Raw genomic sequence first — 14,044 nt, 5'->3', positions numbered from 1 at the left:
AAAGTTTTTATTTAAATGGGGAAAACTGCGATGACAATTGGCATTAGAAATAATTTCTTATAGGTCAATTTGATTCATATTTTTTCATAATTAAAAATTTTAATATTTGTCATATGATGCATATTCCACTTTGCAATTGAACTCTTTTGTAATTACCTTAGTTTTTATAATTATATGTAAAATTACAATTTATGAGTTTTGAATTTTAAAATGCAAATAAAAAATAAATAAAATAGTATGGAAGCAGAAAATAACTGTGAAATTACATACTACAAATTATGATATAATTAGTGTATTTAAGTTATTTAAAGCATTTTAATAAAATTCTTTTAATTTGAAAAAAGAGATCATGAAAATGATTTACTTATCAAAGCTCACATTTCTTTGAGTAATTTAAATTAAATTAAAAGGTTTCAAATGAGAAAAAAGCTTAAACTATTTCTTCATTTTGTTATTACTACACATAGGAAATTATTTGAATGTTGCTTAAATTACAATTAAACCTTTTCAGAATTAAAAATTAAATATGAAAATTCTCAGCTTATAAAAAAAAACCTATTTCCTCAATGATTCCTGATGATAGGATGGCTATTGTGTTGCAGCTACTTTTCTTCATAGTAATAAACCAACTGCTTAACAATACGCGTATGGAGTGGAACTTTTCTGCATTATCTGTGAGAAATTCTCAACCGGTTCTAGGGCCGGTTTAACATTCCGCTTGAGGCAAAGAAGAAGCCTTTGTTTCTGTTTTGCAGCAGATTGTAAGAGCGTATTAAATTGTAGAAGCAAAAAAAAAGAGATAACTGCATACTTAACGATCTCGCAGTGGAGAAACTCGTCAGCATTACAATGCAAATCAAATAGTACTTGAATAATATATTAATAGCTCAGCTGTCGAGTTATTGAAAGTAGATGCTCGATAGATTATGCAAATTATATTTGTTGCAGTTTACTTAAACAGTTTGCTAGTTAATGCCCTAGTCAAATGATAAATTTAATTCATGTTTTAGTCATTTAATCATGAAATATTCAGATTGTGTTGTCTAACTGTCATTTGAAGAATTTGTCGTCTCATTTAAGCTATGCAGCGTCTCAAATGGAGCGTTAAATTCAACACATATAGTAATATAAGTTTTATGACCCAAGCGTATAGCTTTATAGCTCTATTGCTACACTCCCTTCCCCTCCCCTTCCATTCCCTCCCTTTCTGAGATTCAGATCTACATATCTTCGTATCTGAAACTACAAGCAACTTGTTTGCCTTTGAGCTTACAACAATCAAACAACGTTTAACAACGGAGAACAATGGAAATACAGGCAGAGAACAGAAGGAACATTCTTACTATAACTATGACTATGTTTATAAGACCATTTGAGGGATGGGAAGGGTTCTTTCTACATTTCTACATATATCAGGGCTCGTTACCTTTAGCTGCATTTTAGTAAGAAATATTTAATAGTTTGACAAATCCTATTTGCACGCTTCGCAGGAAAATCAATTTTCCGTTGTATGCTCTTTTGTTAGTGTTATTGTGTGTTCTCTCTCCCCCTTTCTGATATTGCGCCATAAAAATCTTTTTTTTTAAAAACTTCATTTCGCTGTGCGGTGTGCGGTGTGTGTTGTTGGGTTTATGGCAACCCTTTTATCATTGATCATGCTTACTGAGTGACTTCAACTCCATCTACCGATTTTTATGGACTTGCTAAGAAGGCAAACTGTGTCTACGCTTCCTGCTGTCCTCCATAAAAATACGAAAAAAAAAATAAGATGTGGCTAAAGAAGAGCAGGGAAAACTCTGACTCATTGCCTTGCAGCTTAATGGCAATTAGTTGGAAAATTTGTGAGGCTACCGTTGATGGTGGTCATCATCATCATCATCATCATCTTTGCAGAGAGTTTTCCATTGAAATCACACCCAGAACTGAAGACCTGTAAAATGTGTTGTCTGTGGTTAGGTGCGCAAAGTTCTTGGGCAACCTTAATGGTTCACTTTTGGAGTATTGCCACAGTGATTATGAAATGTTGCTGATGCTTGCTGCCCACATACATAGTACGAGTGGAGGCTGCGCTGCCACATACAGTCCCATAGAGACCCATTGACAGCCATGTGGCAAAGGAAGCATTCAATGTTTGATGATTGTCGTTGGCGTTGGGCTGAAGTTGCTGTGAAGATGTTGTGTTGATTCTGTTTGGGCCTCTCACGTGGGCGGCGACGAGTGCTAAGTTGTTGCAGTCGCATCATCAATCATACATACTAACATGCAACACATACTGTGTTGTGTTGTGTGCAGTCATTGCCAATTGTCGCAAATGCGCAATGCAACTGATCAAAACCCGAATAACCCAAGCAAACAAAATGCCGGCAACATGTTTGATAGAGTGTTCGATTCAGTTGCATCGCCAACATGTCTGGCATGCAACTTGCTGAGACGACATGTTGAGTTCGCTTGTTCGCTCCTTCGCTTGTTCGTTCTTTTGTCAAAACAAATGCCGGCAGTCTCGAAATGTTGCTGCCCAGCATGCGCTCACTACTCACATCACGCGCTCTCTGCAACATGTTGCTTGTGTAACTGCTTTGACATGTTGCACGCTCTCAATTTACATTGAAATTTCCAATTGAGCATAATATTTAATTGTTTTCCGCTATTAGAGAACAAAAATTCAAATCTAATTGTTAAAATTTATTATAAATAAATGCATTTAAAGTGTGGTTTTTGCTTTTATGCTGCTGCTTTGGTAATTGTTAAAGTTCATGCGCATTTTTCTCAGTGTAGCCAGTGCTCTCAACATTGCGGCGCATCAGTTCAGATTCAGTTGCCGTTTTAGATTCAGTTGTTATCTGTAAGTCGCTTCGTGTCGTCATATGTGCGGGTTAAACGCGTGTCTCCAACGCATCCAAAAACTATTCAAACAAACTTCTTTCACAATTGTGAGGTAAACAACAACATAACATACATTGTTATGCGTGCGTGCAAAACAAATTCAAATATGTTTAACAAATAAACATATAAAATTATAAACGCATATCTGTGTGGATTTTTTTTGGCAGACCGCAAAAGGAAAAAAACGCGCGCGTTAAATAAATAACAAATTAAATGTGACTTAAAAATGCATTGAATATTTAAGTATACAATAATTCAGTGGAAGAAAAATTATTGTAATTTACTGCATTATATTGTATTGTAGCATTAATAAAACAAACAAATAAAATATAAAATGATTGTGAAAAGCAAAAAAAGTTATTGAGTGGTAAAAAAGTTTAAATGATAAAAATACAAATTTAACAAACAGCATTTTAGTGTGAAAAGCGATTAATATAAAACAATTTTGTTAAAATTGCATTCATTAAGTAAAAATGTATATTAAAAATAAAAAGCATTGAAAATACAATTGGAAAAATCACCAAAGAGATTTAAATAAAAAAAGAGGAAATATCATAAACGAATTGCTGCAAATAAATGCAAAAAAAATTTAAAATTAAAAGCTACCAATAAGATTTATGTGAATTAAAGAAACTGCCAAACGAATGATGGCAACATTAATGAAGTTCAATTAAAATATTTGTTGTTAATTGCAATTCCGCGAAGAGTGTCTGTCGATTTATTTGAATCTGGCATGTGTGTCTCAGTGTGACTGCGAGAAGGAAAGTGGACTGTGAGTGATTTATGGCTGATGGTGGAAAATGCAGTAACAAAAGAAAAAAAAAATGCTTTAAATAAATAAGAACGCATAAACGTGCAACAACAAAGCGAAAACACCGAGTGAGCGGGCAAAGAACAACAATAAAAGGAAAATACATATATACGAATATAAAAAACGAAGAAAATTTCAGCACAAAAGTGAGGAAAGTGAGAGAAGAGGAAAAGAATAAAGGCAATTGAAAACAATACGACGGCATTACAGTCGAGGATAACTCATTAGAAATTGAAATGAGACGTGGCAGCAGCATGGTTAATTTTCTGTGGCTGCTGCTGGTGCTTTTCAGCTGCGCCACAGCTGAGGAGCATTCGCATCGCCATCATGAGGCAACAGCGGCGGCGGCAACAGCAACAACAACAACGAGTGCACCGGGCACGCTGAAGCAACAGCAACGCTTGTTGCAACTGCAACAGGCACAGGAGAACGGCAATGGCAATGGCAACGGCAATGACATTGGCCTCCTCGACTATCGCCACCAGCATTCACATCATCACTTGCGTCATGAGCAACATTTGCGTGCCGAACTCGCTGGCAGCGTTGGCAACAGGCAACCGCCGTCGGCAGCCAAGCTGGAACTGGAGCAATTGGCCATGTTGCCGGGGCCGGGACAACAGCATCATTTGCGTCATCACAATCGTCATCATGCCGCCTGGGAGCAACGTGTTTTCCCCGCGCTGCGCCACCAGCAACAGCAACAACAGCAGCAACAACATCGCACCACAAATGCCCCGGCAACATATTCGAGAGTTGTAACAGATGCCCCTCCAGCGCATTCGTTCAGCAATTCGAGCGGCACACGTTACTTTGATCGCGATGGCATCTACGCTGCCTGGATGCAACCACGTGCCACACGTGCCCCCAACTGGCAACAGCTCGAGGAGAGCTACGAGGATGGTGACGAGGATGATGAGTATGATGAAGATGAGGATGAGGACTATGATGAGGATGCTGATGATGCAGCAGCCACTGCCGAGTTGGCCAAACAAATGCCACGCTATTCGTTGTTTAGTCAAAAGTTGCCCTCAATTAGCTCCAACGAAGAGGATTACGATGCCTACGATCAGGCAGTGGATGTCGAAGTTGATAAAAATACCAACAATAATAAGCATCCAAGTGTTGCCAATGGTCATGCCAAGGCGGCGGCCAAGCGGAATGTCTTTGATTGGCTCTTCAAGCGCGACAAGGAGAAGGTCAAGCCTCAGCCTCAGCCTCAATCGCCGCAAGTCAAGCCAAGCACAACAGAGAAGCCGAAAAGCTTTCTGGATGACAACCTAAACGATGACGGTGACGACGGGGACAACGATGAAGCCATCGATGCCTTCTCCAACGAGCAGTGGAACAAACTGGAGCATGAGCATAAAATCCAACACGAGCATTACATGAACAAACAGAAGCATCAAAAGGAGATTGAAGCTTTGCGAGCACGCAACAGAAATACGCCATTGATAAGGCGCGGCAGCATGCGACGAGGCGGCGGCATTGATAATGAGGTAAGTTTGGCATTGCGCCCATTGTAAAGCTAAATCTATATACCAGCTGTTGTTGTTGTTGCTGTGCAATGATGTCATTAGACATTGTTATAGATTCATCGTTCAACGCTGATAAGTCGCTGAGAGGAGAGCGAGCTCAATGCGTGGCATGAATTAGGCCACAAATTGGCTTGCTTTATTGCCGACTGGTCAACCAAACACACATTTACACTTACACGCACACACACATACAAACAGATAGACAAACAGACTCTCACACACACACGCAGCACTTTCAATATTTACACCGAGAGAATATTGTGTAAACTCGGATGAGTTGCGAAATGCGCGTTCAACTCTATGATTCATAGCCACTGTCTGCCAACCAGCCAGCCAGCTAGCCCCTCAATGGTAATTTATTTTAATAGTTCTAGACGGAAAGAAAATGAAAGGGAAAACTTTGAGCAATGCAAAAGCGGAAAACATAAAATTTCGAGCAAATTTATGCTGATTAGATTGAATCTTTTGATTGTAATTATGTGAAATTAAATGTGGCAAATGTGTACTTATTGTAGAGAAGTTTTAGAGCATTTCAGTTGAATCGAATTATTGACGATTCCATTTAGGAAATAGTACTGAATATAAAGAACTTGTTATTATATTAATTCGCTTAAACTAAATAAGCTGTTCTTATCAATCATTCATTTTATTTCTGAATGAAATTAGTTGCAGTTTATTTTAAATAAATAATAAATATACCAAAGGATGTATTTGGAAAATTGATATATACCATCGAGTGCAAAATATACCAAATTGATAGTCAAAGCAACTAACATAACATGGCAATTCAAATTTTATTATATAATATTATGAAGTAACTAAATTATACCTAAACAATATATAATAAACAAAAAAGCGTAAACTAATTATTAAATTAAATTAAATTACAGTTAGTTTCTTTCTCTTTCTTGATTTATAAGTAATATTTTGACTATTAAGTCTAATTCTAAAGTCTAAAACTATTAACTTTTAGTCGGCAATAAATAGATAAATTATATAATTCGAATTTAAAGCTTACAGCAAAGCAAAACATAAAATTTCCAGCATATTTGCATTGATCAAATAGAACATTTATTGGCATATTTTCATAGGCGTTTTTTGATTTTAAATGTGGCAAAGATACAAAAGCAATATATATTTTATTATTATTTTCAATTGAAATAAATGTAATGCAATATTGATTTAAAGCTCCAGCTATGAATAAAGAGCGCTTCATTTTATTAATAAATGCCACAAATATATTTGCGTTTCTTAATAAAATTAGCTGTGATTTATTTTATATGCAAATTTGTCTTGCATTGGCAAAATTATAAAAAAAATGGTATATAACAATGAATTGATGGTATCTCAATGTTTTCTCTTTGTTAAAAATATAAATTAAAATTAATATTCAAATGGTTGCTGTGCTTTTTACTGATTACTGATTTTTACTGATTGATAAAAAGCGATTTATAATTTTGATTTATTGTGCTTATATAAATAAATATATAAATGCAAATTTCACTGCGATTGCATTTGATTGATTTTTCTCAGTGCGTTAAACGTGCTATATACATATGTGTGTATATGTAAATATAGGTCTGCAAACAGACGTCGTTGGCAGTGTGTACAATAGGTACTGACCACGGCTAATACCATTTGTGTTTTGGCTTTCAACACGAGTCATGGCAACATGGTAACAACAAGAACGAGAGCAACAACAAAAACAACGAGTCACGCATTGCTCTGTTTCAGTTCTCTTGTTAAATATTTACAGAATTTTGTTAAAGGGTCAACGCTGATTTCTAGACAAATGCCGTCCGCAATTGTTTGTCCAGCTGTCCAGTTGCCAGACTGTTCAACTGTTCAACTGTTCAGCTGACCAAATGCCCATTGCGGTTGGCTAATTGAAACGAACTGCAGCTGTGGCTAAGAGAAACAACTACAACTGCAAATACAACAAATTGTTGCATTTAATTTACACTTTTTGCATAGCTTTTGTTTTGTCAGCATTTAATTGCATTTTGTGGCGAAATTCGCTCACATTTCATTCTCATTCACGTTCTTGTTTGATATTCAAGTGCTTCAAGTTCCTTTTTCTTGCGCACACCTTCACCTAATTGCAAAGGGCAAATTTAATTATCCCAATACAAACAGTTGTCTATTTAAACCAGAGAGAGAGAGAGAGAGTGAGAGAGAGTGCAACTGCAACTGCCACTGCAACAGAGGCAAACTGGACACAATAATCAAGTGCCAAAAGACGCTCTCGAGTATTCTTCGCTCGCTTTTTTAATCGCTGCTAATTTAGTTTCTCACTCTCTCTCTCTCTCTCTGTCTATCTTTTAATTTTGCTGCTTTCTTGGAAGAAGCTGACCCATTTTCGAGCTTGGCTAATAAGATTGGAATTTTTGTGCTTTAGGTTAGTCAAATATTTTTGCATTTGCTCGACGATTAGTTCGCTTGCATAACCTAGAAAAGATGCGTGTATTTTATATGAAAATTGCATTTGCTTCGTGTGACACTTTAATTAGTATGAAGAAGATTATTGTGGAAATTAGTCAAGCTATTAATGAGGTGGAAAATGAGGATTTTTTTTAGTTAGTAATTCAATTATTTAGAATATTTTTTTTCATTTTATATTACTTTTTAGCAACTAATACCTCTGATCCTTAAGCTTATTTTCAATTCAAAATATTGTAGTCAATGATAGTAATCTTATGAGGATTCTATTTGTTAATTTGTTGTATTTATTTTTACTTACAAAAAGTGAATTTGTCTTGTAAGTTATTTTAATTTTATTTTATTTAAATTATTTTTTTATTATTTTATTTTTATTTAAATTTTTAGTTGTCTTTTAATAAGCAGAATTGGGATATTTATTTTAAATATATTTTATTGTGATTTCTGCAGATATTTTCATTATTTTATATGTTTCTTAAGCAACTACTTTTATTCTCTATTTCTAGCTAGTTTATTTTTCCTCAAATCATTTTATGTGGTTTTCATGATTTGTTTGTTAAAATTTATGCTCAGCAAAAGTGAAAACTGTATCGATTTTGTAGCCTTATTTTATTTGTAGAATATTTCTATCTTAACGTTTATACTTGAATGTTTTATTGCTTGTTTGTCTTCATCATTTCTTGATGCAAATTAACTGCAGAAATTTCCTATTGTTTGAATTTTTGCTTCTGTTTTGAAAACAACACAACAAATGAAATTAGCCAGCATTTTTTTTTTGGAATATTGATTAAATGAAATATGCATAGCGTGTGTTGGGCATTCATAAATTGGTCAAACAAATAAACGCATTTCTTTTGTTGTGCTGCTAATCCTTGATAAGCTCTGTTGAAAAGTATTTCGTAAAAACAATTTCAAATTGCAATTTGAATAATAGTTTCAAAGCTGCTAACAATACAAAATAAAATACAATGCAAAACAATATTTTGCTACTAAAACTTATGAACTATTTGCTACCAGTCTTGACATTATTTTCCAATGCTGCAATTGAGAAAATATCTCAATCAAGTTGAATGCTTGTTGTTCTTGTATTTGAGTGCAATTCCCGAAAGTGTCAATAATGATTATCGCATAATTACGATCGCAAGAAAAGTAAAATGAATGCAATGAAGCGAGCCATAAAAAACAAGCTTGAATGAAATGCGTTTAATGCGATGGCATCGTAAATTAAAAAGCACTCGGAAAAATATTGTAAAATAGCAGCAAAATAAACAGCAAGTGTGGCAGCTGTGGTAGCATGCAGTAAAACAGCTGCTACAATAATAACAACAACAACTACAGTTAAAACAAGTGAGAAAGCCGAGTGTGCTTGACTGTGAGATACCCGCTAACCATTTTGGAAAAAAAAAATAGTTCTGCATTATTCCTAAAATATATAAAATATAAAATAAATATGTATACTGCAGGTATACTAAAATATGCCATAGGTTTTATTTGGTATATTGGTATAATACTACATTTTAAATATACCAAAGAGTTCAAAATATAGCAAATTGTCAAGCAAAGTAGCTAAGAAGAGTTTTTCTCATACAAAAGAATTTTTTCAATACCTTCTCCAATACGGATAGATTTACATGGCAATATCGTCTCAGCTGTTAATGCTGATCAAGAATATATATACTTTATAGGGTCGGAAATGTCTGCTTCTGCCTGTTACATACATTCCCCGCAGTCACAAAGTTATAACACCCTTCAACTCTATGGATAGCGAGTATAACAAGAGCGAAAATTGAGTATGTAAGAGTGTGAGTGGGATAACAAAGCTAAAAGTGTGGCATGAGTCGCCTTTTGCGACAGGTGAAATTGGCGCTATGCCATTAAAGTGACAACAACACACGCTCAATGCTTGTCCCTTCTTCTTACTCTCTCCGTCTCCGTCTCTGTCTCTGTCTCTCACTCCCCCTCGATGGCGAGTGACACACATATGTTATGCATGTAGTTGTATTTACATATGTCTGTGGATGACGCCGTGGCGCTCTTGTTTCCGTCCTCTGCTTCCTCTTCCTCTTGAACTTGCAACAACAGCAGCGGCAACAGCGGCAGCAGCCAGAGGCCACTCGTAAAATGTATCTCGATGTTTACATAATGCATTATTTGCATGTTGCCGCTGCTGCTGTTGCTGCTGCTGCACTTAATTGCAAAGTTGGTAAAACATTTTTTAACATTTATTTCATTTGATGTTGCTGCGGGCTGCTTTATTCTGTGCTCTGCTCTGCTCTACTCTGTTCATTAACGCGCCAAGTGTGGTTAACCAGCGCGTATACGCAATGTTGCAAACCATATTACTTTTTTTAACCAGTGATAAATGCGTTAAAATTTATCACACACACACACACACACAAAAATGTGTGCTACAAATTAAAGACTTAGTTAATTACCGACAGCTCAAACAAACGCGACTTGTAATGCAAATTATAAATTATCGCTGGGATTTGTTTAGCCAAAGCTTGTCTAAAATGTGGTATAGCTAATGTTTGTACATGATGGATTAGTAGAGAATCAAAAGATTTATATTTACACATTGCTTGGCTAGAAAAATATGTATGTAAGCATGAATGAAAAATGTATTTTTGTTCTATTTTAGTTTGATCAAAGTGTGAGTGTTTTTTTGTGCTTTTTACTATTGAGTAAATTAGAATTTGTGCAAGTAAAAAATCATAATATTTTTACTAGCATGAAATACAAAGTTTATTAAAGAATGCTTTAATATAGTCGTTAAATATTATTTGATCAGAATTGTAAAAGATACTTGGTTAAATTAAACAAAACAAAACAAATGAAAATGTACATTTAATGCCTTGTTAGTGTGCTTAAGCTAAGCATTGCAATGAAATCTGCTTGAAAGGCTTAAACGTTTCTCAAGTGCAGCTTAGCTGTTGCTGCTGCAGTTGTAGTTACATATATCTTTAGTTGCTCTTAGAGTATTCCAAGTATTAGCAATAATAACAACGTAGCTATAAACCTAACAACAGGCAATAATACATTTTTCAATTCAACACAAATTCCTCAACTCTCAACTTTTTGTTGTTGCTGCTGCTTCACAAAAAAAAGGTGTTAAAAAATTTGCACGCAGCGCAATATTTGCAAATATTTTGTGCAATTTGCCAAGCTTTCTATTGTAGCTGCAGTTGCATTTAGAGTTGAAGTTTTTGTTATTTGCTGTAAATGTCGCTGTTGTTGTTGTTGTTGTTGCTGTTGCTCTCCCGCTGCTGCTGTTGCTGCTGTGAATATTATTGCTTTAGTTGTAGTTGTTGCTCCCGCATTGACCTTTTCGAGCTTCATTTGCACATATGTATGAATGCCACGCCCCCATATCTCAGCATGCGCCACGCCCCTGCTGTGCTGTCAGTTTAGCTGCAGATTTGATAGTTGTATTTTGTTGTTGTTGCTGTTGCTGGCATTGTCGCTTTATCGTCGTCGCATTTGTTGCTACTCGTATCGCGCTGTGTTCATAAGCTTTTAACTGCCTTTTGTGTGCAAGTCTGTCTCTACTCTACTCGATGTCTTCCTTTTCCTATATCACAGCTTCCCTGCTGAGTTGGCTTCTCTCTTTTGCTATCTCTATCTTTGCTGCTGTGGAAGCTGCGCTTAGCCCTGCACTTCAAATGGCAAAGCGGCTTAGTGTGAAATGAAAACCAACCGCAAAGCGGTTGTCAGAGCGAGCAACACCCCGCAAAGCAGCAGCAGCAAAAAAAAAGGCAAGCAGCAATAGCAGCAACAAAAGGGGCAACCAGAGCAGTAGTAACTACAGCAGCACCAACAATAGCTTCTACATTGACCTTGAGCTACTAAAAGCAACAACAAGCAATAGCAACAGCAACAGCAACAACTAGCAGCAACAGCAATAACTGCCAACAACTAGCAGCAACAGCAACAAGCAACATTGGCAACAACTTGCTTGCACTGCTGCAGCAACAACAACATTAACACAAGCTACAACTGCTTACAACTCAAGTATTTGTTGCATGTTGCATGTGTGTCGTTTTGTTGTGGCTCTTTTACTTTTCTTGCTATGTAACTGTTGCTGCTGCTGCTCTTATTGCGTGCTGTTTGTTGTTTGCTGTCTGCTGTTGCTGTTGCTGCTGTTTTATTGCACTTTTTGCTGCTGCTGTTGCTATTGATTATCCTCTACTTTAGTGCCTCATCTCATGTTTGTTTGTTGCCTGAATGTTGCTGTCGTGTTAGCTCTTGATGTTGTCATTTTTCGCTCAGTTTCGATTGCGTGTTTGCTGCCGTGACTCTCTTTATGCTCTCCAGCTGTTGTTGTTGACACTCTGCTGTTTAGTTTCACCCGCATTTCGTGCACTTATTTTTGGTCTTTAAGAATTCCACAGTTGCTGCAACAGCCACTCTTATATAAGTTTCTATATATGCTGCAAATGAATTTCATTCATTTTCAATTGCACAAAACTTTTTCTTTATTATTGTCTCTGGAAAATGTTCAGATTGCACTCTCTTTTATTTTTTTTGGCCATTTTTCTTGGCTTGTGGAAATGACTCTCGAAGCAGCTATTGCGACCTCTTTCTCTGGGGTCCCATAATTTATGGCAGCATCTAATATAAATTTCAAGAAATTACTTGCTCGTATTTTCTTCGCTGCGCTCTGTGCTTTGAAAAAAGCAATATAAATTCTCTCAACTAATTGGCAACGTTTTGCCCTCAGCACTCTTGGCTTGCATTTTTGGCCAGATTGCTGGCAAAAGCTGTTGTTGCTGTTGTTGTTGCTGTTGCCAGGGGCAGCATCTTGAAGCTGCTTAATGACTTTATTAGACAAACAAGTGGATTGAAGTAACGATTTCCAGACTTCTCCTCCAGCTCCCACACATTGCACTGCCACACATCATGTTGCAAAGAATTCTTGGAATGCCGCGGCATCTTCGTCGACGTCGTCGTCGTCGGCGGCTTCATCACTTAATAAATCATGCAAACTATATGCAGACATATGTAAAGAGAGAGAGAGAGGGGAAGACACACTCACATACTGTACGACGACAGTTTGCTAGTTAATCTGACAGCAAACTCTTTTGTCAGACAACGTCGGCGGCGTCGGCAAGCAAGAAAACGATATGTATCTTTTGTCTAGTAACTGCGTATCTTTGTGTTCACAGTCCCACAATCTGTTCAGTTACAGCATTTGTGTCGCTTTGCATTTGCAGAAGCGAAACCTCATGGGATATACTATACTATACACACCATATTATTACACGCTGATGCCGACAGTGTTGATAAAAATCGATGATGAGCTTCATTTCAAATGCAGTGCGTCAACTTGATAAATTGGGGTCAAGGTGGATGGATGCACATTGTCCACACACACACACACACACACATTACAGCTAGCCGCACACATTATTATTACAGTTATAGTTAGAACTCTCTGGCGATCAGCGATCACGTGGCATTGTGATAAAAAACGCCATCAAGTCACATAAATAAAACTTACGTGCCTTCATGTAGAGGTGCGTGATGGTCTTTTTTTTTTTTGGTAGTGTCAAGGCATCAACACTTCCAGACTTGCGCTTTATTATGGCCAAGTCGAGTGAGTTTCTTTTTAAGGTTTAGCGCAATTGCTCAATTTGCTTGCCAGCTCGCTTAAGTTTTTATTTAGTAGTTTGGGCTGTCAGAGCAGGCTGACGGAAATCAATCGGAAGTGATTTAGTAGATTGCTTCATTTCAATGCTATTTGCAGAAGGGTTTCTTTTAAAAGTCTAGCAACGTCATGACGTTTAATTAACAGCACTTTTTTTGACACGTTGACAGCTCCATTTACAATTTGGGTAAAGGTTGGAATTTTCCTGAATTATAAATAAATATTCCAAGTAAATGCTTGCCAATATTATTGATTTATTTATCTAATTTGCAAGTGATGTAGTGAGTAACGAAAAGTGATACTTATTTGGCATTTGAGTTTTATAATCTAGCAGAGAATCGAATGCATTAAATATTTATATAATTAAAGCATTACAAATTTGCAATTATTTAATGGAAAAATGTGATATGAAGTCACACATTTATTTAGGTATTTTTCATTTTGCTTGTTGCAGTTTTAATTAATTATAAATTATGTTAAAAATTCATGAATATTCTTATGAAAATATTTACATATATATTTTAAATGAAAAATATTGCATATTTTCTATACATTTTATTAATTATGAATTCGAATTTAAATTCGGAAAAAATAAATTTCCCTTTTATAATTTGTTTAAATGCAAATTTTTGGGTATTTCATTATTTAAATAATTTAGGTCAATATGATTGCATATTTTTTACAATTTTCTTTTTTTAAAATGTATGTGTTTTAATGTGTAATTTTGCG

General features: G+C 35.9%; 1 protein-coding gene across 2 annotated transcripts in view; it reads left to right on the top strand.

Moving 5' to 3' along the window:
- The first annotated feature begins 3,327 nt into the window (after positions 1-3,327).
- LOC133835105 (homeobox protein cut) overlaps positions 3,328-14,044 on the top strand; it is a 79,388-nt gene continuing 68,671 nt past the window's right edge. Inside the window, exon 1 of one of the 2 annotated variants that reach the window (XM_062264988.1) lies at positions 3,328-5,190. In XM_062264988.1, coding sequence (XP_062120972.1) covers positions 3,931-5,190 — 1,260 coding nt within the window. In that variant the 5' untranslated portion in view covers positions 3,328-3,930. The remainder of the gene's footprint in view (positions 5,191-14,044) is intronic. The other variant, XM_062264986.1, reaches the window with a different exon arrangement.

The sequence above is a fragment of the Drosophila sulfurigaster genome, chromosome 2L (genome assembly GCF_023558435.1).
Source record: "Drosophila sulfurigaster albostrigata strain 15112-1811.04 chromosome 2L, ASM2355843v2, whole genome shotgun sequence".
Classification (NCBI taxonomy): Eukaryota; Metazoa; Arthropoda; class Insecta; order Diptera; family Drosophilidae; genus Drosophila; species Drosophila sulfurigaster.
Note: the sequence above shows the minus strand (reverse complement) of the source record. Positions and strands in the feature narration are given on the sequence as shown.